Source organism: Protopterus annectens, chromosome 11.part0 (genome assembly GCF_019279795.1).
Source record: "Protopterus annectens isolate FY-2018-M chromosome 11.part0, PAN1.0, whole genome shotgun sequence".
Taxonomy (NCBI): domain Eukaryota; kingdom Metazoa; phylum Chordata; order Ceratodontiformes; family Protopteridae; genus Protopterus; species Protopterus annectens.
The window spans coordinates 1,476,301,904-1,476,325,902 of NC_056745.1; the positions used below are offsets into that span (position 1 = coordinate 1,476,301,904).

Here is a 23,999-nt window from a genome sequence, read left to right on the forward strand (position 1 = left end):
AGAGATGTATTTACGCAATGTCACTGAAGGCAAGGCTCTTACATAAAAGTACTCCTAATGTCACTAAGGTTGAAGGTAGCACACAAGCAGACATGAATAGGCCTACATATGCTGAAGCACTTAAATGTAACCTTCTAAAATCCCAAAGACTTCCTACACAAAGTACACATAACAAATGCCATCAGCAGCCCTGAATGCACTCTTTCAAAACACCCACATTAATACATACAGCCACATCTCATGTAGCCTGTACTTCTAAGCCCATAATGCAAGTCACCACACAATCCAACATTCTGGTCATTGGCGGCTCCATCATGAGACACACTGATGTCCCTCTCAGCAGGCTGAGTAAGGTGACAGTCACGGTCAGCTGCTTATCAGGGGTTAGAAACTGCCACATTATGCACACACCCAGGTCACTGGACCACAAGTACCAGTATGTCTTACATAGTCCATGTGGGTGTAAGTGAAGAGATGTTCCTCCTTAGACTATATGAACAAACATATCATGACGCTCTCGGAATACGTCTCCCAGGCTGGTAACAGCCTAGCACTGAGCAGCATTTTACCTTCTCCAAGGATGATGCCACAACATGAACAAAACAGGACAGACTTTAATAATTTGTTTAGTTTCTGGTGTCATTCTAAGGGGCTGCAACATATGTCAGCATGGAAGATGGTCAACAGACCACGCTGCTTTGTCAGGGATTGTCTGCATCTCTCCCCTCTAGGCTTTTGAATATTAGCTAAAATCACTACCTTCCCCCATAATGCCTTTTTTTTTTTTTTTTTTTTTTTTTTTTATATACACAATGCCAGACTGAAAGTACTTCCAACACAGCAAATTAAAACCAAGAAAAACCTAAAGGCATTACTGCTTAATGTTAGGAGTCTGAACAAAACACTGCACTCCATAGAAGCGCTCTTCACCCTAGAGAATGCCAGTATCTGTGTAGTCACTGAGACATGGTATAGAAGCCATGGACAGCACAGAGACCGTGCAAGGTTATAATGTCCTACACACATTTAGACCACCTAGTACACAGGCAGACATTAAAAATGGACGACTATTTACATCAAAAATCGATACACCTCATTGCTGGTCAAACAGGACAATGCACTTGAGCTACTTCATGTTCAAATCACCATGAGCAAAATCCAATATAATTTCCTTGCAAGTTATAGACCCCCCTGTATAACCCAGGAAACCCATACCATGTATTTAAACTTACTGGAAACACTCCTAATTCAACCTAATACCATATTAATGGGCAACTTTACTCACTATTAACTGGGAATCCTATACAACACCAAATGTATAGGAATAGAGACTCCTGGCACAAACTTCCTGGGCCATATTTTCAATACACCAACTAGGGGTGCAACCATCATGATCTGGTCCTCACTAATATGGGAGTGTGCTGCACACCCCCTAGTGTAATGTTTTCCTGTTAAGGTCTTCCTGGTGGGTCTCCTTTGACATAAAAAGGAAACTTGGACCCCTGGCTAATCCGGGAATATTCAGAACCTACTCTAAGGCTAGCATCCTGCTATTATGTGATAACCTGGCAAAATTTCCAGCCCCCACAAACCCCAAGAATATCACTGCTTATGCAGGACTGTATAAAGAAACCCTGTATATGCATATTAATAGCTGCACAGAGGCAGCTGTACCCACCAGGAAGAACTACAAAACAAAAAAAAAATGCCCCCCTGGTGGAATCACAAAATCAACAGGCTGTATAACAGAAGGAAAACAATCATGGCAAAAATTTGAAGGTGCAGCACCCAGCAGAATAAAAGCACTCAAACTAAAAGCCTTCCTCCTTCGCAGAAGACAAACTCTACCAATATTTGGCCTCCCAGGCCAATGACAACCACAAGGCATTCTTCAGCTATGTCTGCAACCTCAAAGGTGGTACACAATTATGTAAAGAGCTCATTATAAATGGGGCATCTATACTGAGCCAGAAGATACAGCAAACTGGCCAGCAAATTCAGCTCCAACTTTACCATTCTCTCGCTCAACCTTCCCTCAGGAAATACCAAATACAGGGGTACAACTCCCCTGCTATCACTAGGGAAGAGATCCTTAATGCTATTGCTAAGGCCAAGAGCACTGCATCAGTGGGCCCAAACAATATCCCAGGATGCCTTCTAAACAGCATGAAACATCACCTTTCATGGCCTCTGGAACGGCTATTTAACTGTAGCCTCCAAACAGGATTCATGCCTCATGACGAACAGCAACAGTCATCCTTCTGCACAAAAGTGGGCCATCTACAGACCCTGCAAACGACAAACCCACAAGTCTCAGTCTTGTATGCAACGCTATGGAAAGAATCATCATGGAAATGATAGATAATATAAACCACACCGGACCCAACCCAGTTTGGATTCATCAAGGGCAGGTCATGCCTAGTTAACTTGGACTTCTATGAGAAGGTCGCCAAAGCAATGGAGGAGGGCAAAGTGGTTCACACTGCCTACCTTGACCTGGCTAAGGCATTTGACAATACCCCACTCTGACATTGCTGACAAACTCAAGAGGTTAGGTACAAACCTGTAGGTTACCCAGTGGATAGCCAACTGGCTCACAGATAGGACCCAGGAAGTTAGAACTAGGGAGTCCAACTGTACAAGGCAGACAGTCACAAGTGGAATCCCTCAGGGACCGGTCCTTAGATCATTCCTTTTTGGCATTTAAGGCCAATGTCGGTAGTCTCTGGCTGACTAAATTTGCAGACGACTGCAAATCAGCACCAGTCACCGAATCCCACACAGACACAAATACTCTCCAGGAAGGACTGACAAACTGGCGTCAGAGCCTTGGACTATAAATACCAAGAAGTGCATACGATCTTCCCTCAGGAAGTCATCCACCCCTGGTAACTATCATATTAAAAACACACCCCTTAGAGCTGTCCCAGTAGTCGGGGACTCAGGGATACACACACACAGTAATCTAGCCTTTGACCATCACACGTCTACAGTAGTGAGGAAATCATTCTATGCTGTGAAACTTAAACAAAAGTTATGGTATCTGCGTCCAAGGAAGCAATTGTTCTACTGTAGTCAGCATTCATCAGACCCTTAGAGTACATTGCCCACTTTGATATGTACCAACCTGGCATATCCAAAATTGGAATGCCCACAGAGTTTCCTCACTAAAAGAGCACAAGGTGCAACTAAAATGTCCTATGCAGACCACCTCAAGGCCCTATCCCTGTATGGTCTCCTATAGGCTGTCGAGGGGAGATCTATGCCTTACATACGGGGCATTGTCAGACCCCACTGTGATGGATATCCTGCATTACCATAAAACAAACTGCATCAGAATTACCTGTTCTAAAGACTTAAACCTTGCCTGCGATATAAACAGGACCTGCCGGACAGAGAGAATTCCCACTCTATGGAACAGGCTTCCCCCATCATGTGGAGCAGCGCTCTTTCCTAACTCAATTCAAGTGCAACTTGGACAACTGGATGGAGAACAGAAAATTCCTCCCTGGTTTGTCACCTGTCTGATGGATGCATGCAAAGCCTGTACATGTTTCATCTCCCAGGCCCTTACTTACACTTGTCAAAGGGTACCATAACTTGTTAGAGCTTTGGAATGCATGGCTAGGCTTAAAAAGGCCCTAGCGGTCATTAGCCCAGTAAACACCTATGAACTTCTGAACCTATGTATGTTGTACAGTTTTCACTGTCTTCCTCTATTACTCCAAGGGCAGAAATGGTTTATTTAGAATGGGGATTCTATAAAGCTCAGCAAATTGTTACTTTCTCGGACGCTTGTATAAGAATGTTGTTACTAATGAAAGGCATTAAAGCACTCAACCCCCACCCACTGTGAGTAGCAAAATTAAGAGACTGCTGCTGCAAGCTTTGTGACCTGATGAAAACGAAACTGAAGCACAAGTGGTGTTAAGTTTGTTTACATTAATGGCAACATATTATAGAGGTGGTTTGTTGACAGACGGTTGGGTGCAGAAGCCTCACCCTTAGTATTTCTGAAATGGAATGCTGGCTTTTGAGGTAAGCTACAACAAATCCCTTTCCTGGAGAACATGACACTCACAACCAGCTAGCACATGGTCTACTATAAAACATGGTCCCCATCCTTCAACTTATTCAAAGACAGGATCCATACAGCTGGGGACTTCAACAATGAATAAGCTCTGTGCTCCTTGGATCCCACTGCGCATGGGAGTTAAACTGAAGACACCAATCCCTCTCTGAAATCAAAAGCAAGGTAGGATGGCCACAACTAGCATGAACATTCTGTCCTGTTTCAGCTTGTCAATGCATATATCCCTTTTATTTTATTTATCAGCTCGTTCAGGAATTGGATATCACTTTACACGATGGTATTTTAACTCAAATCAAGGAGAAAGACCATACATAAACATCTGTGTGAATACAGCATAGCATGGGATTTCCATGGAAGAGGTAGACGAGGAACGAATGAATGGTAAACTTCAAACTCTGTGAAAAGGGCATATCCTTTCCTTTTCCCTGAGGGATGACATCATCAGACTTTTGAATAATGTGGACAAGGTGTGGACTGTGCCAGAGAGCACCCCTCCTCCATTTTAGTCTTGGTCAATTTGAGTTTTGATCTTTCAAGGTCTGCTGCTCTCAACTTATGCGTGGGAACTCTCTTGCAGTACTTCCCTGGTTTTGCAGCACACGACGACTCAATACTAGCATTCAAAACAAAAACAAACTTGTAGTAGCCATCAAGATTCAGTGGAACAAGGTGAAGATGTGCTATACCACAGAAAATGCAAGCATAAATCATTCTGCATAGCTGTGCATCAAATAAAACTGACTGAATTAACTTACCTATAGCCAAAAAACAGCTCATCTGGATTATGTGAAAGACACAAAAATTACAAATAAGCAGGGGAGAGATAATTTAAGAGAGGGAGAGAGAGAGAGACAAAGAGAGACAGAGAGAGACAAAATAGAGAGAGAGAGAGAGAGAGAGAGAGAGAGAGAGACACACAGACAGAGACACACAGACAGAGATAGAGAGAAAGGGGAGGAGACAGACACAAAGTGAAGCCAGCAGTTAATCACTGTAAGAATAACCATGAGCAAGTATCAGTAAAAATCAGTTCACCTTGCCACCTCCTGAAAGGTATTTGACATTTGTTGACCAGGTTAGTCAGACTGGGCAGATGCCCTTTTTTAGAGGAGACCCAAGAAGAAAAGCTCAAAAAATAAACAAATGCAATAATTAAAGTAAAAACATAAAAGGTCAATTGCATTCAGTATAGCAGTATTCGTATATACTATACTATATTACATGGTCAAAGACAGAAAATAAATGCACGACAGAACAGTAGTTCAACGTAATCAAACAGTAAAAATCATATGGGCAGTACTATTTTTTTCAGATGTAAGGCAAGAGAAAAAAAGATTAGTAGGAGAGTAAAGTTATAGTGCCGAGGGGGGAAGGTACATCAAAGTAGGGTCAGAGAAAAGGTACATCAAAGTAGGGTCAGAGCAGGAGCAAGTCCTACAGTTTAGCTGATGGTCTTAGTGTTTGATAGTTTTTAGTCTTTTTTTTTTTTTTTTTTTTTGAAGCAGTTTGCATTGGTGATGGCTCAAGTATAGCAGTAGGTATTAAAAATAAAATGCAAGAAAAATGCCCTTTACCCCAACCCATCTTAAAAATGCAGAGGCTGTGTATGCATTTCTTATCCTACAGTCACACCCAAACATTGAGGTAAAGCATTCCACGGTATACCAACACAAACTCAGACTTGTTATTCAGCCTCTGAAGGCAGCAACAGTCTTGCTCTTTAGCAGTAAGAGCAGTTTGAGGATGACATGTTTGGGTTGAAGGTTACAAAGTGAGCGATACTGTCACAGCATCGGAACTAAAGTGACAACTGCACCAGTTTCAACCAAGACCCCCTGGAAGACGTTTAAGTTTACTGAACTTTTATGCAACCAATAAATGTACTTCTGCGAGATTATTTGTTTTTATTCTTACAAAGTCAACCTTTCTATAGGAATAGACTAGTCACCTAAGCCAACATACTAACAAGATATAAACACTTACTCAATCCATATAAGAATGTTTTTACTTTCTCCTTGCACGATTGTTCCAAAGTCAGTCAGTCTTGATACCTGTAATCCACCTTTGTTTCTTGTTAGGAGATTTTCAATTGTCTCATCTTTTTCAAAAGTAGTAGTGGAGCTCAATCTGGAAAAAAGCAAATGTACTTTTTCATCCCCAGGTTGTCATAATGTATTTATTTCTGCAGAGACAGGCACTAACAGTCTCCATCACATGGCGGTAAGGTGTAACAAACCTTCTCTACTACAGCAAAGTGGTTTCCACATAGATAGGTTGAAATCAATTACTGTGACCAATAAAAGTATGTTTAAAACAACCTGTACTAGCTACGTGCAGCCTGATTTTTTGTGCCAAGAAAGAGTTATGCAAGTCTGTCATTTGAGATCCCATTATTTTACACTCTTACCAAGATGGTTCTCACCTGTCCCAGCGGTTACTGTAAGTAACTACGATATATACATACAGTAGAGAGTCGATTATCCAAACTAATTGGGACCTAGGACAGTTTGGATAATCAAACATATAACTGAAATGGATAAAAAAAACTTCTAAAATCTTGTTTTTTTCTGCATGCAGAAATCACTTTTCAAACATTCAGTGATTCCAGTGGACAAGAAAAAATATTTTTCACATACGAGCTGGCTACAAGCTCAAAAAACATGCTCAAGCGAATACGTATAATGTTTACATATTCAGACTTTATGATTTTTCCTACACTAAAACTTTGGAAGACTGGTTCTGATAACTGACATTTCAGATAAATAGACGTTCAGATAACAGACTCTCTACTGTACAAATATTTCATGCACAGGCATTAATGCTCTTCTAAGCTGCCAATATACAAAACATTATGTACTCACGATAATGTTCTACCTGCGTTGTCCATTTCCATTCCTTGGATCCGACTCTCCAGTTATTTTCAGCTTGTGGCTGCTAGCAAACTCTAGAGCTCCTCCCTTACCCATACTACTCTAGCCCCAAACATACCTCAGATCTTGTTTGCAGGCTTATAGTATCAAAAAAAGAAGTTCTGTACCTACCATAACGTTCCACGTTAGTTGTCTTCATCTTGCCTTCCCTTCTTGCTGTATGGGGTTCAGAGACTCTGCCACCTTCTATAGCTCGAGAGCTGTTTACTGGCTCGAGGCTACCCCTTATCCCAGCATGCCCAGCGTCAGCTACCCAGATCTCGTTTGTGATAGCGCACACTGGACATACGCAGAGTAACCAGTTCCTAAAAACTGGTTGTCCAATACACCTAAACAAGGAAAGAGTTATAAATTACCTGGCATGTGTAGTAATAAAAGATGCTCAGCCAGTAAAAACAACAGGGAACTCCTCACAATCCTCTAGGAAGGGGGAAGGAGGGAGGAACGCAAGAAGGAAGGCGAAATGAAGACAACTAACATGGAACATTATGGTAGGTACATAACTTCTTTATGTTAAGTTGGCCATCTCGCCTTCGTTCTTGTTGTTTAGGACAGCGTCCCTAGCACCTAAAATCCCAGGTGGCTCATTGGAACAGACTCTTCAGAACAGCAGAACCAAAGGAAGCTCTGCTCCGGGAGACCATATCTACCTTGTAATGAGAGATAAAAGTGTGAGGGTTTGACCAAGTGGCAGCTGCACAGATTGAGTCTATGGGCAACCTAGACTGAAAAGCTACAGAGGTGGCTAATGCTCTAGTGGAATAACCTTTTGGTTTAGCTGGTGGCTCTATTTTGTAACGGATAAATAAACGCAATAGTATCCGATAACCATCTGGATAAGGTCACTTTAGAGAAACTGGAAGGCCTTGTTTGTTGAACGCATAAGAAAGAAATAACTGGTCTGACTTAGTTCTATGGAGGTAAAAACGCAATTGTCTGTACAACATCAAATTGGTGGAGCTTGTATTCTGCCTTGTAGCTGTGATTAGGAAAGAAAACTGGGAGATCTATGGATTGATTTAAATTGTTCTCTGAGCAGACTTTAGGAATAAAGGATGGATTGGTCCTCAGAGAAACTCTGTCCTTGTGAAACACCAGGTAAGGAGGATGAACACATAGTGCTTGAAGTTCTGAGACACGTCTAGCTGAAGTGATAGCAACCAGAAAAAGCATCTTCCAAGAAAGAAATTTTAAAGAACATGATGCTGCCGGTTCAAAGGGAGGCAAAATTAAGGAAGCTAAAACTAAATTGAGATCCCAAGGAGGAGGAGGATCTCTAACTGAGGGATCTAAGAAGAGATGTTCCTTTCATAAAGGCCTTGCAGAGCTTATGAGACATTATGCTAGAATTAAACATACAGATATGAAAATTAGAAATGGCAGCTAGCTGTACTCTAATGGTAGCGGAAGCCGCACCAGACTGAAAAAGCTGTGCTAGAATTCCAAGAATTTCATGGACTGGGGCTGAGAAAGGATCCATATTTCTAGATTCTGCCCAGTAAGAAAACGGTTTCCATTTACTAGGATACGTTTTCCTCGTAGTAGACTTATGTGAGTAAACAGTAATATCACGGACTGCTGGGGAGATACTGGAAAGCCTGGCTAAGGTTGGAAGTGGAGCAACCAAGCTGTGAGCTGGAGAGTTTGAAGGGATTGGTGCAACCCACCTGACTGATGAATCAGATCATCTGGAACTGGGCCCAGAATCCACGGTTGATCCAGAAAAGTGGAGGTGCAGGAACGGGAACCATATCTGTAGAGGCCAATATGGGGCAATGAGGATAATTTTGCAACCCAACGATTTTGCTTTCTGAAGGAGTCTTGGTATTGGGGGAAAAGCGTAAAGGAGTCCTGGAGGCCAATCGTGGACTAGAGCATCTCTGGGTATATGGCCTGGAAGAGGAAGTAGGGAGAAGTAGCTGCTGCATTTGTTGTTGAGAGGAGTGGCAAATAGATCGCAGCAAGGCTGTCCCCATTTGTAGAAGATAAGATCCGCAACTTCCTGATTCAGAGACCACTCGTGAGGCATGAGGATAGCTCTGCTGAGTTTGTCCGCTATGATGCTGGATTTCTCAGGGATGTGCATTACTATCAGAAAACGTTGGGAGGAAATCGCCCATTGCCACAGTCGGAGTGCTTCTCGACACAAGGGGTAAGGCCTGGTCCCGCCCTATTTGCTGATGTACCACACCACTGACATGCTGTCCGTTTGGATTGCAATGGTCCTGGAAGGAAGAGAGTCTTGAAGGGCTTGCAATGGTCCTGGAAGGAAGAGTCTTGAAGGGCTTGCAACACTAGGAGCACCGCTCTCATTTCTAGGACACTGATATGCAGATGGTACTCATGAGGTTGTCAAGTGCCTTGGACCATCCTGCCTAGATAATGCCCCCCCCCCCTATCAGGGAGGCATCCATGGTCACTGTGGCTACCGGAGGGGGTTGTGTGAAAGATCTGCCCTGAATTCCTAGTGGGGAGACCATCCACCAAGAAAGGTGCCTTTTGCACGTTTCTGTGATGAGGATCGTGCGAGACATGGGTAGTTCCTGGAAAGATTACTGTGTGAAAAGAAGCCACTGAAGGATTTTCATGTGGAAACGCGCTAATGGGACAAGAAGAATGGCAGCTGCCATGGAGCCTAGAGCTTGGAGGACATAAAATCCTTCTGCTCTGCATTAGAATTAACACTTGTTAATGAATAGTGGAAATTCTTTCCTGTGTAATCTTGCAAACATTTCTTTTGTGTTTAATTCTGCTCCTATGTATATAATAGACTGACAGGGCAACAAGGCAGATTTTTCAAAATTTACTGTAATGCCTACTTGGGTGCATGATGTGATACTATAATCTCGTGCCTCTAAGAGTTGATGCCTGGTGGTAGCAGTCAGGAGCCAGTCGCCTAGATAGGGAAACACCTGGAATCCTTGATGCCTCAGGTGAGCCGTGACTACCGCCATACATTTGGTGAACACCCTGGGGGCTGAGGTGAGACCAAAGGGCAGAGCTCTGAACTGGTAATGACTGGCCCCTACCTGAAATCAAAGAAATCTCCTGGAACGTCTGTCCATCTTGATATGGTAGTATGCGTCCTGAGGATCTATCGAGCACATCCAATTGTCCTGACCCAGAAAAGGGAAAATGGACTGCAGTGTCACCATATGGAACTTTTCTTTTTGTACTGATTTGTTCAATCTGTTGAGATCCAGTATTGGTTTCCAGTCCCCTGTCTTTTTTGGTACTAAAAAGAATATTGAGTAAGTTCCGGATCCCAGTTTGTCTGCAGGGACTTCTTGAATGGCTCTTTTTTTCTAGCAGTCTTGAAACTTCTGTGACTGCTTGATCCATTAGATTGGGTGGGACATCTGGGATGGGTTTTTTTGATTATATGGGGGACTGATGGAAGGAAATCTTGTAACCTCCAGATATAATGGATAGTACCCATCTGTCTTGTTATATTTTGCAGGCTTTTGGGTACAGTGAAAGTCTTCCCCCGACTGCCTCCAGAGGTGAGCAGTCGGGCAACCCTTCAGGGATGCTGGAAGGACTTGGCATAGAAGGTTTCTCTGTCACCCTGGTTTTGCAGTCCCCCTCTGCCACGAAGGGGGAGTCTGTTGTTTCACCCTCTGCCCCTGGGGGAAAAGTCACCACGTCTATCAGGCAAGGGTACCTGGGATTTTCGGAACTACATCTTTCCACTATTCTGACCCTTGGGGTAAGGTCTGGAAGGGGTGGAAAAACAGACTCCCATGGCAGAGAGTCTTGCCTTCCTGCTCACAACTGGTTAAAGTGTCTTTCACCTGAGGCCCAAAGAGAAAGAGTATTGGTGAAAAACGCTCGAAAGGGTTCTGCAAATTGACACAGCTGCATCCAAGCATGTCTGCTGAGAGCCACACCTGCCCCTGTGGCTCTGCTCGCTCCCTTGGCTGCATAGGAAATTAGCCTCATGGAGGAGTTGAGAATGGAATTAAGAGTCGCAAGCTGAGAAGCTACTTTGGCTGGTACTCCCTCAGCTGTAGGATCTTGAAGGGCATCTCCAAGCTCTTTCAGGAGATCCCTTTGAAGACGTGTAAAATGGCAAAGAGTTCAGGGACCTCATTGAAAAGGTCGCTGAAGCAAACATTCGCTTTCCATATCTGTCCATCGTCCGAGACTGTTTGGAGGATGACCCGATGAGGCTTCTGCTAACTCTTTCTTGGTGGCTGCTGCCACCACCATGGCATCAACGGGCACACCTTTGGAGAGAAACTGTTTGTCCTGGGGGGCTGTAATAAATTTGTTTGGTCTCCACGGAGTAGGTTCCGCAGAATCTGGAGCTGACCAAGCCTTTCGAGCCACTACAGACATGACTGAATCGAAAGGAGGAGATACCCAGGAGGTGGAAGGTCGGGAACTGAATGCGTCCAGGTATACAGACTCGTCCTCGGTAGGGGCTAGGGAAGTCCAGTCCCTCCTCTAAGTATTTCAAGGATGTCCGAAAAGGAAACATCTTCAGAAGGGGACCCTGGGGACCCTTCCGATTCATCCAGGTCTGTATCTGAAGTGACAGACTCGGGGGAGTCCATGTGCTTCCTCATGTGCTTCTTTCGGGGGAGGCTCTTCTGAGTGATCAGGAGAGGTTGGAACAGACACCATGGGGGGAGGAGCCGATGGAGCTGGCAGTAGAGCTGATTTGGGGGACAGCACACTTCGCATGACCTCGAAGGCGTCCCGACCTCTAGGCAGAGAAAGCTCTGGCTCCAAAGAAACAGGAGTTCTTCGCCACGTCGAGGGTGACTGCTCCAAGGCCGATGTTGGAGCTGAGCTCACCTGCACCGAAGCTCCAAGGGGGAGAATGGGGTCAGACAAGGGTCCAATGCCACCCCCCTCTTGGAGCCAACGAGAGAGCCTTGGCGCTCAGATCCCTCGATGGAAGGTACAATCGAGGTAATCTGAGCTGAAGTTGGGACCAAAGGAGAGATGATTGGCACCGACGGGTCTACTACCTGCGGATCCATGGTCTCAGAGCTAAATGTAGTCGGAGGAACAGAAATAGAGGCGGTTGGAGCAGATACCTGTTGAGGTGGGCTGGACAGAATTTTTGCCAGTGCCCGTTACTTAAGCAACCTACTTACTACTCTCTCCACATAATGATCCGATAATCTAGAGGATCGAGAGGAGTGGGAAGAATGATGGCTACGTTCACTCTGTAACAAGGGTGACGGAGATGCCGAGTGGATAGACACCAAGGATGGAGACCTCAGTCTCTTATGGCTCCGAGAAGGCTCCAAAATAGCAGATGGAGCTGACGGAGGAGTTGCCTTGTCGGTGCCAGCCGGCATGGACATACTCGGTTGGTCAAGTAAAGGAGTCTGTTCCGAAGGCGGAGCCGACAACTTGAGAAACTTAGGGGATTTCACTGGCTGAGTACTTTTAGCCGGAGAATCCTGAGGCTTCAATAATCCCTGAAGGATTAATTTGTTTTTGCGCTCCTGCAAGACCCTTGGACTAAAAGCGTGACATATAGAACAGGAGTCCTGCAGGTGAACAGCGCCCAAACAATATACACAACAAGTGTGCCCATCTGTCAAAGACATTTTCTGACAGCACGAGTCAAACATTTTGAAGCCAGATACCTTGGTATCTTCAGACATTTTAGTAACAACCACCATAACAACAATAATAAAAAGATATACTACAAAAAACAAGAAACAAATACACTTTTTTGGGAACTCTCTAATTTAAAACGAGTTCAAGGGAAACAGAAGGCCTGCGAGTTATAGGTTCATAGGTTCATACTAGGCTATCTGCCCAAGGGCATTTATAAAAGCCTAGCCCATAGTTATTTGGCTTTCGCCACCCCTTTAGTTTGAATAAAACTATGCCTATTATTTTGCTGTGCCTCTGTCAAGCAGTGACACTGAAGTAATCCCTGTGGTATATCTGCGATCTCCCATCCATTGGTCAAGATTCCTCTTGAACAAGGCCAGCGAGGTGCTCTGCCTCACATGTACCGGGGATTTTGTTCCACAGCATAGGGAGTCTCTGGGTGATGAATCTGTCCCTCCAGCACGTTCTATTAATAACCGTGTCAAGGTTTAAGTCTCCCGCCCTTGTGGTTCTGAGGGATCTAGATTTTTTGAGATGAAGCATATTCATCAAATCTGGGTTTGACATGGCCTTATATGTCAGGCACAGGTCACCTCTGAGCAAGCGGTATGAGACTGAATAGAGCTGGAGTTCTTTCAGTCGGGCAGCATAAGACATATTTTTGAGACCCTTTATCCTTTTGGTGAGGAACTTTTGGGGCCTTTCCAGCTGCTGCAGGTGTCGGGTCAGATACATTCCAAATGGGGCATTGTACTCAATCATAGGTCTAATGAGTGATGAGTACAGGGGACGATGACCTCCCTTGATCTAGATGTGAATCCCTTCATGATCAAGTGGGCAATGTAGAAGGTTTTCCTAACTACTTTAGCAACATGAGTGTCAAACGAAAGGCTACTGTCAACCTGGGTCCCCAGATCCCTGATGACTTCTTCTGTGCTCAGTGGATTGCCACCTATATGGTAGCTAGGGGTAACCTTGTTTTTCCTGAAGGGTATGACTATGCATTTCTTGGCATTTAACTTTAGGCCATGGCTCTGGCACCAGTTATCCGTTTCTGTGAGGCCCTTCTGAAGGATATCTGTGTCAGATGTGTTTTCGACTATGGCCCAGTTTGCAGTCATCTGCAAACTTTGTCAGCCATAACCCTCCTGCGTTTGCTTGTACTTCAGAAAAGTAGATGCCGAACAAGAGTGGACCCAGGACTGAGCCCTGTGGGACACCACTTGTGACAGGCTTTGAGTCTGACATGGCTCCAGCAACTCTGACCCTGTGGGTTCTGTCACTTAGCCAGTTTGCAGCCCATCTTGTGATGTATGGGTTTACATTCAAGCTGATGAGTTTTTCGATGATACCTGAGTGGGGTATTGTGTCGAAGGCCTTTGCCAGGTCAAGGTAGGCTGTATGGACTGCCTTTCCCTCATCAATGGCCTTGGTGACTGTCTCGAAAAAGTCAACCAAGTTTAAAAGGCATGATCTGCCTTTGACAAAGCCAAACTGGGTTGGATCCAAAGTCTGCAAGTTCCCTATGTCTTTATTTATGAGTTCCATTATGATCCTCTCCATGGCATTGCAGATAAGGCTGGTCAAGCTAATGGGACGGTAATTTCCAGGGTCGGTGGAGGTACCGCCCTTGTGAAGTGGGACCACAGTCGCCGTGCGCCACTCCTTGGGTACGTATCCTGAGGTGAGGCTAAGATTAAACAGCTGTCCTAACTGCGGGTTTAATTCCTCATTGAGTTTGTGGAGCACACAGCCGGGACACCATCCGGTCCCATGGATGCTGTGTTTTTTGCTTTGGAGAGAGCAGTTCTCACCTGGGCATTGGAGATGTTTGGGGGGCTACAATCCTCTGGTATAGATATCTCTCCTTTTGGGGGGAGGGGGGGGGGGAGAAGTTTGCACTGAACCTGTCAGCCAGTATGTTGGCAATGTGTGTAGGTTCAGTAATCTTCACATCATTTTGAACTAATTCTGAGCATATCTGGGAGTTTCCTCCTAGGTTTCTAACATAGCTAAAGAAGGCCTTATGATTGTCTTTTGGAGCTATGACCAACAAAGCTACAATACACAAAGCGATAAAGGGATAAAGGAATACATCTAGACAACAAATTGACAAAAACTTGACAAAATGTTAAGAATAAACAAATATATTAATAGAAAAAACTATACTAAGCCTGAGCCAGTAACTAAGCAACCTCGCAGCTGAAGCAGCAAACGAGATCTGGGTAGCTGACGCTGGGCATGCTGGGATAAGGGGTAGCCTCGAGCCAGTAAACAGCTCTCGAGCTATAGAAGATGGCCGAATCGGAGCAGAGGATTGGCTCCGAACCCCAAACAGCAAGAACGAAGGCGAGACGGACAGCTTAACATCAAGTATTAGCATTCTGGGAACAGGAATCCATATCTGAAGCTCAGCACAAGTAACAATGGTTCCCTTAGGTGGTCACGCTCTTCCAGAAGTCATTAGTTCAAACAGCAAGGGGGTTGGTGGGAGGGGAGTTAAAGAAGGAAAATGGACAACACAGATAAAAATTATATATATTCACCATAACGTTCAATTGGATATTGCCAATTTTCAGTCATACCTCAACAATTGCAGAGTCCTCACCATCTGAAATCCCAGGAGGACTCAGAGGAAAGATATTCTTAAGTGCAGTTGAGATGAAAAAAGAAGTTATGTACTCACCATAACGTCCCATTTGAGTAGTTGTAATTCATTTGTCTTCAACCTGTGGGAATATGGATCCGTATCGGATTCGAGCCGGCAAAGATTACTAGCATCAGCTCCGAGCTCCAGACTCCTCCCCTTACCCATAATGCACCTCTCCTGCCCTCCATCCATAGATCGAGTTTGCTGAACTTACACTTATAACCAGACCTCATAACATATTTGTGACCTATACTACAGCCTGTAGACTGAACATGCAGGACCAAGGAGTTAGGAGAGAAATGAGAAAGTGATCGGGTGGTAATAAATTTGTTAGGTTTGGTAAGGTGGGGAGTATGTCTGGTAACTGTTATAGGTCGGTGGTCACGGAGGGCATTTGGAAGGGTTTGGGAGTTAAGATAGTTCTGAGGGTGGGAGACCAATATCCAGTCTAGAAGAGAGCTCCCTGGTCCAGGGGAAGAAGGGAGGGACGGTTGAAGACAAATGAAATACAGCTACTCAGATGGAACATTATGGCGAGTACATAACTTCTTTATCTGAAGTAGTTTGCTTCATTTGATCTTCAACCTGTGGGACAGAGTCCCCAGCTACTAAACCCCTGGGTGGCCCTCATGGAAGGATATTCCAGAGTACAGTGGAGCCAAAGGATGCTCGCCTTCTAGATGTTTACTATTCTGTTCTAGCAACATCAGGAGCCTTGTAAATAAAGTTCAAGAACTCCATGCTTGGATAGCTAACTATACTCCTGACATAGTTACCCTAACTGAAACATGGTTAAAAATCACACCATCTGGACAGTGAATTCATCCCTCCTGGCTATAATATCCTTAGATTAGATCGACCAAAAAGAAAAGGAGGAGGAGGAGTCTCTATACTCTACTCCAACTGTCTCTCCCAAATCAGTCCCACACTAGACATACCCTCCTCACCAGCTGAACTCCTACTGACCAACTTCAAACTTAACAGTTTCAACACCATAACTGTCGCAGCAATCTATATTCCCCCTGGTGATGACATTAACATACTTGAGAACATCCCATCTCACCTCTCACATACCATCCACAATTAAATAATTATACTGTGAGATGTAAATATTGATTGGCTTACAATACAAGCTCCCAACACTACTTCCTGTATAAACCTACATGGGTTTGAGCAGCTAATCACAACCACAACCTACATTAATAAATCTCACCTACCTAGCTCTCTTCTAGACTGGATATTGGTCTCCCACCCTCAAAACTATCTCAACTTCCAAACCCTTCCAAATGCCCTCAGTGACCACCGACCTATAACAGTTACCAGACATACTCCCCCACCTTACCAAACCTAACAAATTTATTACCACCCAATCACTTTCTCATTTCTCTCCTAACTCCTTTACTCACCAACTCTCCAAAATTAACTGGTCTTACCTCGCCACTCTTCCTTTAGATGAAGCTGTCCACCCCTTTAACACTACATTCTTAACTCCCTTGCTCCTCTTCGCACAATTAGAATCAAATCTAGTACTGCTCCCTGGCTCACTAAATCTACCAGAACCCTCATGAAAGACCAGAATAGGATTTGGAAAATGTGGACTAACTAGGACCCCTTCTCTTCAGAAATATAAAGAGCTCAGAAATAAAGTAAAAAAAAAATCATCCATTATGACAAAATAAACTTCTATGCCAATCCTCCCTCTACTCAGACCCAAAGAAATTATGGAGTGCTATTAGACTCTTCATCCAGGAAACCCTTCCTCTCCTAACCCATGTCCCAATGCATCACCTAAAGACATAGCCAACAAATTTAACAATCATTTTATAAACGCAACCTCCATAATAAATTCTCCCCCCCAGAAACAACACCAGCACCCCCACAAACTCTATACCTGTTCCAAACCCTCCTAACTCAGTCTCTCTAAAAGCAGTATCAACTAACTATGTAAAGTCATTACTCTCTAAACTTATACCTTGCTCCCCATCTGTTGACAAGCTACCCTCTTACTTCCTGCAGATTGCCTCTGAACCTCTTGCCTATCCTGTATCCATCTTAATCACCCGATCCATTTCGGAATCCTATGTCTTCGCTGTATGGAAGAATTTCTTTACTCTACCCATTCACAAAGGGGGCAACTCCTCAGACATATCCAACTTCAGACCAATTGCCATACTCTCTCCAATCTCAAAAATCCTAGAAAATGCATTCACAAGCAGGTAATGCCTTACCTTCACCAGGAAAACCTTCTCACACCCACACAGCATGGTTTCCGTCCTAAGCATAGTACAACTACTGTACTCATATCATTAATCAATATAGACTAACTAGCTCGTGATAAAACTTGTCTCATGCCTATTCCTTGACCTTTCTAAAGCCTTTGACACCGTCTCTCACCCACTCCTAGATAAACTCACTAACTTGCATTTCTCTCCCCCTTCTATCTCCTGGTTCTCCAGCTATCTCTCTCTACCCACCAGCAATCAGTTAAATGGCTCTCTGAACTATCGTCCCCTCTCACTGTACAAATGGGAGTCCCCCAAGGGTCTATACTTGGACCACTACTCTATTATTTTCACCAACTTGCTCTACTCCTCTTGTCCCCAGTCATCTCTTCTGCAATATGCTGATGACTCAGCTGTTTTAACCATTGCTGACAACCCAACTGACCTCCACTCAACTACCCAGACATCCTTCCACACTACTGAGACTTGGCTTAGTGATAAACTAATACGCAATCCAAATCCAAAAAAAAAAAAAAAAAACTAAGCTACTCTTCCTCCCTAAAAACATCACCACACTCAAAAGTACATTTACCATCTTGCAACAACACTATCATCTCAGCTGATTAAAGTGCTAAATTGCTAGGTGTTACAATAGATGATCAGCTTAAGTTTGATCTCCATATTACTAACTCTGCAAAAAGAAATCAGAAACTTGGGACACCTTTTCCGTAGCAACAAATACTTAACACTGCTCGAATAACTCTCTCCCAGGCTTTATTACTCCCAACACTTCTGTACAGCTGCCACATTCACAAACCTAAATTCTAAACTTATTTCCAAGCTTGAAACTACCTATAATAAGATCGCCAGATTTGCAGCTAACCAAACCTACATGTCACACCACTGCTTAGCACTACAGCAACTAGACTGGCTAGAATTCCCTCAGCTGCTCCAGCTATACCAACTACAAATCATCCACTCTACCCTCTACCTACCCTCCTTCTGCCCCAGTCTCTCCACTATCATATTGAAATATTCCCCTGCTAGGACGCTATGCAGCTCAAATCAAGGATTAATAGACATCTACAAACCCAAAACCAAAATAGGCTGCCTTCTCTATAACCCAGCTACATCCTGGAACAAACTCCCCTTGGAAATAAAATCCCTCCAGCATAGCAAAAGTTTCAAATTAGCCACAAGGAAATATCTAAAAACAAAGTAGTCTTGCCACTGTAACCAACCACCCTGAAACCACCATCCATTCATCTATTTCACCACCTCACTCAATGCATCTCTAACACTATTCCCCTGCCTCTTGTACCTCTTCCCTTCCTCTAACACTATTCCCCTGCCTCTTGTACCTCTTCCCTTCCTCTAACACTATTCCCCTGCCTCTTGTACCTCTTCCCTTCCTGTAACACTATTCCCTGCCTCTTGTACCTCTTCCCTTCCTGTAACACTATTCCCCTGCCTCTTGTACCTCTTCCCTTCCTGTAACACTATTCCCCTGCCTCTTGTACCTCTTCCCTTCCTGTAACACTATTCCCCTGCCTCGTGTACCTCTTCCCTTCCTGTAACACTATTCCCCTGCCTCTTGTACCTCTTCCCTTCCTGTAACACTATTCCCCGCCTCTTGTACCTCTTCCCTTCCTGTAACACTATTCCCCGCCTCTTGTACCTCTTCCCTCCCTGTAACACTATTCCCCGCCTCTTGTACCTTTCCCTCCCTGTAACACTATTCCCCTGCCTCTTGTACCTCTTCCCTTCCTGTAACACTATTCCCCTGCCTCTCGTACCTCTTCCCTTCCTGTAACACTATTCCCCTGCCTCTTGTACCTCTTCCCTTCCTCTGTCTCCAACCACTCTTAATACTTACAGTCTCAGAACAACCTACCTGTCTAGACTGTCTCCTATACTCTACCTCCCCTACATCTCCTACTAGCCATTCTTACTTTCCTTTCTTGTTTCCAAACTCCTGTACAACTAGATCCTACCCACTTTAAAATAAGCATCTGCCTATCAACTAATTTTGCTCTAAGCAGCTTAAATAATATTGTAACTGGTCACATTTTCTTCTGCTAATTGTTTAAAACCTTGTTTGTAACAACTCACATACTTGTCTGCCAATTGTTAATACTCTGTATAATTTAATTGCCTGAGGAGCTTTTTTTCTCTCCAGGTCTCTGCTTGTAAGATCCTATAGCTGATTATTAAATTTTAGTAACCTAGTAGTAACAAATTGTTTTCTATTCCTGAGGAGCTTTTCTCCCTGGGTCTCTGCTGAAAATGAGCCAAAAGCTCAGCCAGACTAACCCAGTCAACAAATGTAAAATAAAATAAATAAATAAAATGTCAAATCCAATATGTAATGAAGATAAACATATGAGATGAGGACCAAGTAGCTGCAGACCAAATGTCATTCAGACACACCCTAGACCAGAAAGCTGAAGATGTAGCCATGGACCTAGTGGAATGAGCTTTAACCTGACCTGGAGGAGACATGCCTTTGTCCTTACAGAACTGCAGGATGCATGAAGAAATCCATCTAGCTATAGTGACTCTGGAAATAGGTTTGCCCAAAAAGGGTCTATAGAACGAAACAAACAGTTGATCAGATTTACGAAAATTTTTTGTCCTGTGTAAATAGAATTGTAACCGTCTGTAAACATCCAACATGTGTAGCTTGTATTCCATCCCGTTGGTAAAGTTGGGAAAGAACAGAGGCAAATTTATAGTCTGATTGATGCTGACTGGTGATGCCACCTTAGGAAGAAAAGATGGATTGATCCGAAGGGACCCTATCTTTATGAAAAATAATGTACGGGAATTTTATGGACAAGGCCTGTAATTCCAAAACCCTTTTGGCAGAGGTAATAGCATCCAGAAAGGCAGTTTTCCATGACAGAAATTTTAGATCAGCAGTAGTGGCAGGCTCAAAAGACGGGGAGACCAGAGCTTGGAGAGCCATAGTAACGTCCCACGGAGGAACAGGATCTTTGACCGGAGGGCGTAATAAAAAAGTGCCCTTAATAAAGGCTTTACACAGTCTAGAAGATGCCAAGGATTCAGAATTCTTACCCACATGAAAATAAGAAATGGCAACAGACTGAACTTTGACAGTAGAAAAACTAGCACCATGCTGGAAAATGTCGGCTAGAAAATAAAAAAATGGCGGAAACAGAGCCGTGAAAGGATCTAAACTCCTCAGAGAGGCCCAGAAAGAAAAACGTTTCCACTTGCTGCAGTAAACCTTTCTGGTTAATGACTTATGAGCAGCCACCAGAATGGACTTAACTGAGGAAGAAAGTCAGGGAGTCTGAGCAATCATGGGAACTGGAGCAGCCAAGCCATGAGCTTCAGGCTGTCCAGACTCTGATGAGGCATCCCTGATGGGTGTGAAATCAGATCCCGAATGGGATCTAGGATCCAAGGCGGAGCCAGACGGTGAGACCAAAGGAAAAGAAACCATACCAGATGAGGCCAGAATGCAGCAATGAGGATTCACCTTGCTCCCCAGTCGACAAGCTTTCCTGCAGAAGCCTCGGGAGGAGAGGAACTGGCGGGTAAGCATACAGAAGACCGGGAGGCCAAGCATGAACTAGAGGGTCTCTGGGGACTCCCCCGGTGGGGGTTCACAGCGAAAAACCTGCTGCACTTCACGTTGGAAGGAGATGCGAAGATATCTCAGCAAGGCTGACCCCACTCGCTGAAGATCTGTTCTGCTACTGACGGATTCAGAGACCACTCGTAAAGCATCAGAATGATCAGACAACCTGTCCGCTAGAATGATGGACCGTCCCGGAATGGAGATAAGAAAGCAACTGGTGAAGATCGTCCATTCCCACACTCTCAGGGCCTCGCGACAAAGGGGATAAAATCTGGTCCCTCACAGTTTGTTGATATACCAGACTACCGACATGTTGTCCGATTGAATAGCAATCGTCCCCAGAGGAAGAAAGGCATGAAGGGCCTGCAACGCTAGAAGAACCACCCTCATCTCTAGGAGATTGATATGCAAGCTGGTCTCTATGGGAGACCACAGGCCTTGGACTGCCCTGCCCGAACAATGTCCCCCCCCCCCACCTGAGTTGGGAGGCATCCATGGTCATTGTGGTTTGGGCCGGGGCTGGAACGAAGGGTCATCCCTCCAAAATGTCCACAGAGCTCACCCACCATATGAGGGATGACTGACACACTTGACTTAGGTGGATAGGATTGTGGTAAATCCAACAGGGACCACTGAACCGCCAGAGTCCACTGAAGAATCCATTAACATTAACCATCTGGTTAACAAATGATAAATAAATAATAAGAATCCACATGTGTAGCAGAGCACATGGAAGGAGAGTTATGGTCACCACCATTGAGCCTAGGGCCCTCAACATCGATTCTGCTGTCGAAGGCAAGAATGGTAAAATTAGGGAGACATGCATTCTGAGGCTTTAAACTCTGTCAGAGATCAGAACTCTTTGCCCTGGAGTGAGTCTATCCTGGCACCAATGTAGTTCATCACCTGTACAGGTTCTAGTAGAGATTTGGATGTGTTGATTGTGATTGGGTAAGTAGTCCCTGGTTTTGGAAAATAGACACCTGGTGGTAGCAGTGAGGAACCAATCGTCCAGGTACGGATAGACCCGAATCCCCTGAAGCCTCAGGTAAGCCGCTACCACTGCCACTTTGGTAAACACCCTGAGGACTGTGGTGAGACCAAAGGGTAGGGCTTGAAATTGATAATGATTGGCCCCTAGCCGGAAGCGGAGGGACCTCCTGTAGCTTCTGTGCATTTGTATGTGATAGTAAGCATCTTGGAGATCTAACAAGCACATCCAGTCGATCTACTGCAGGTACGGCATGATGGACTGTAGTGTGACCATCCTGAACTTTTCTTTGGCAACTGACAGGTTCAGGGTAGAAAAATCCAGAATGGGCCTCAAGTCTCAGTTTTATTTGGCACCTAAAACAACTTAGCCCAATCCGAACTGATCTGGGGGGATGGTTTCAATGGCTCGTTTGCCTAGCAGCTTGAAAATTTCCTGTGCTGCTGCCTCCCTTTGTGTGGGTGGTACGTCCGGGAGTTGTTTGGGAGATGTGGGTGAACCCATGAAGGGGATAGAGTATCCTCTGGATATGATTTGTAGCACCCAGCGGTCCATTGTTATGGACTCCCAAGCCGCTAGGTGCAAGGACAATCGTCCCCCAACTGCCTCCAGAGTAGAGCAGTCAGGCAACTCCTCAGGGTTGCTGCCCGGGTCTGTCCGAGAAAGGTTCGAGACCCAAAGTTTTGCGGACCCCCTCGGCCTCTGGGCCAGCATCCATTCTGTCCCCCCTCTGCCTCTATGGGAAGAAGAGGCTTGAGTGTCCCGGGAATACTGAGACTTCCAGAACCACATCTTCTTTTGCCTTCTCTGGTTCTGGAAAAAGGACCTTTGAGGGTTAGAGAAGCAGATCCAGACGGCAGACAGTGTCTTCCCGTCATTCTCACTCTGGACTAGCATCTCCTTGATGGTCTTATCGAAAAGAGTCTAGCCATCATGAGGGGCACTGGCAAAGGACGCCTTAAAGGGTTCGGTAAATTGGCACAACCTGAGCCAGGCGTAACACCTCACGAACATGCCGGACCCAACCGCCCTAGCCGCTCCTTCCGTAACATGGGAGAGGAGTTGCATGGACATATTAGATACTGCTCTCAGAGTGGCCATTTTCGTGGAGAATGAAGCCTTGTCCTCCTGCGACATGGACTTGGGTGGAGACTCCTCCATCTCCTTCACCAAGCTGCACTGGAGTCTCATGACATGGGCCAAGTAGTTAAGCGCTCGTATAAAAAAAGGTAGCTGAAGCATACACCCGCTTCCCTAGGCGGTCCATCATTCGTGACTCTCTGTCAGGAGGATGGACCGATTAACTTTCGCGAGAGATAGTTCCCTCTTCATGGCGGCTGCTGCTACCACCATGGCGCCCAATGGGAAGCCCTTGTTCCAGGAAGGCTTGTCAATAGGGGGACTTAAAACCTTATCAGGGCGCTTGGGGGATCGGCTCCACGGTATCTGGTTCCTTCCACACCCGTGAGGTGATCAAATCCACTAAAGGATCCGTGGGAGAGGACACCCAAGATGTAGACGGGCCCGTGCCTAAAGCCTCCAGAAACGCAAACTCAGAGGAGGGCTTGAGGGGAGACCAACCTCCCCACTGGCGTGGGATCTCCAGGAGGTCTCCAAAAGGAGACATTGTCGGGAGGTGACCTTGGGGAGCCCTCCCCTTCATCTAAATCTGTGTCCTCTGTTAGGGACTCGGGAGAGTCCAAGCGCCTCCTCTTGCACGCATGCTTGTGAGGCACATCTCCCATGGGGCTTTCCGGGGAAGGCTCGCAAGCCATCTGTTCCTCTAGGGGAACCATCTCGGGCTCTTCAGGCACAGGTTGTCCCTCTGGTAAGACAACGGGGACCATAGACAGAGCAGAGGGGGTGGTCAGGGGGTCTTGATCCAATGGAGAGGACTCGTTCTACCACATCTAATGCCGAAGG

The 23,999-nt window shown here is 45.0% G+C and overlaps 1 protein-coding gene across 1 annotated transcript in view; it reads right to left on the bottom strand.

Annotated features, from left to right (window-relative positions):
• The window catches only part of LOC122815091 (RNA helicase Mov10l1-like), a 1,410,002-nt gene that overhangs the window by 973,307 nt on the left and 412,696 nt on the right, over positions 1-23,999 (bottom strand). The window contains exon 6 of the mRNA XM_044087332.1: positions 6,077-6,220. Within this exon, the coding sequence (XP_043943267.1) occupies positions 6,077-6,220 (144 nt within the window). The remainder of the gene's footprint in view (positions 1-6,076; positions 6,221-23,999) is intronic.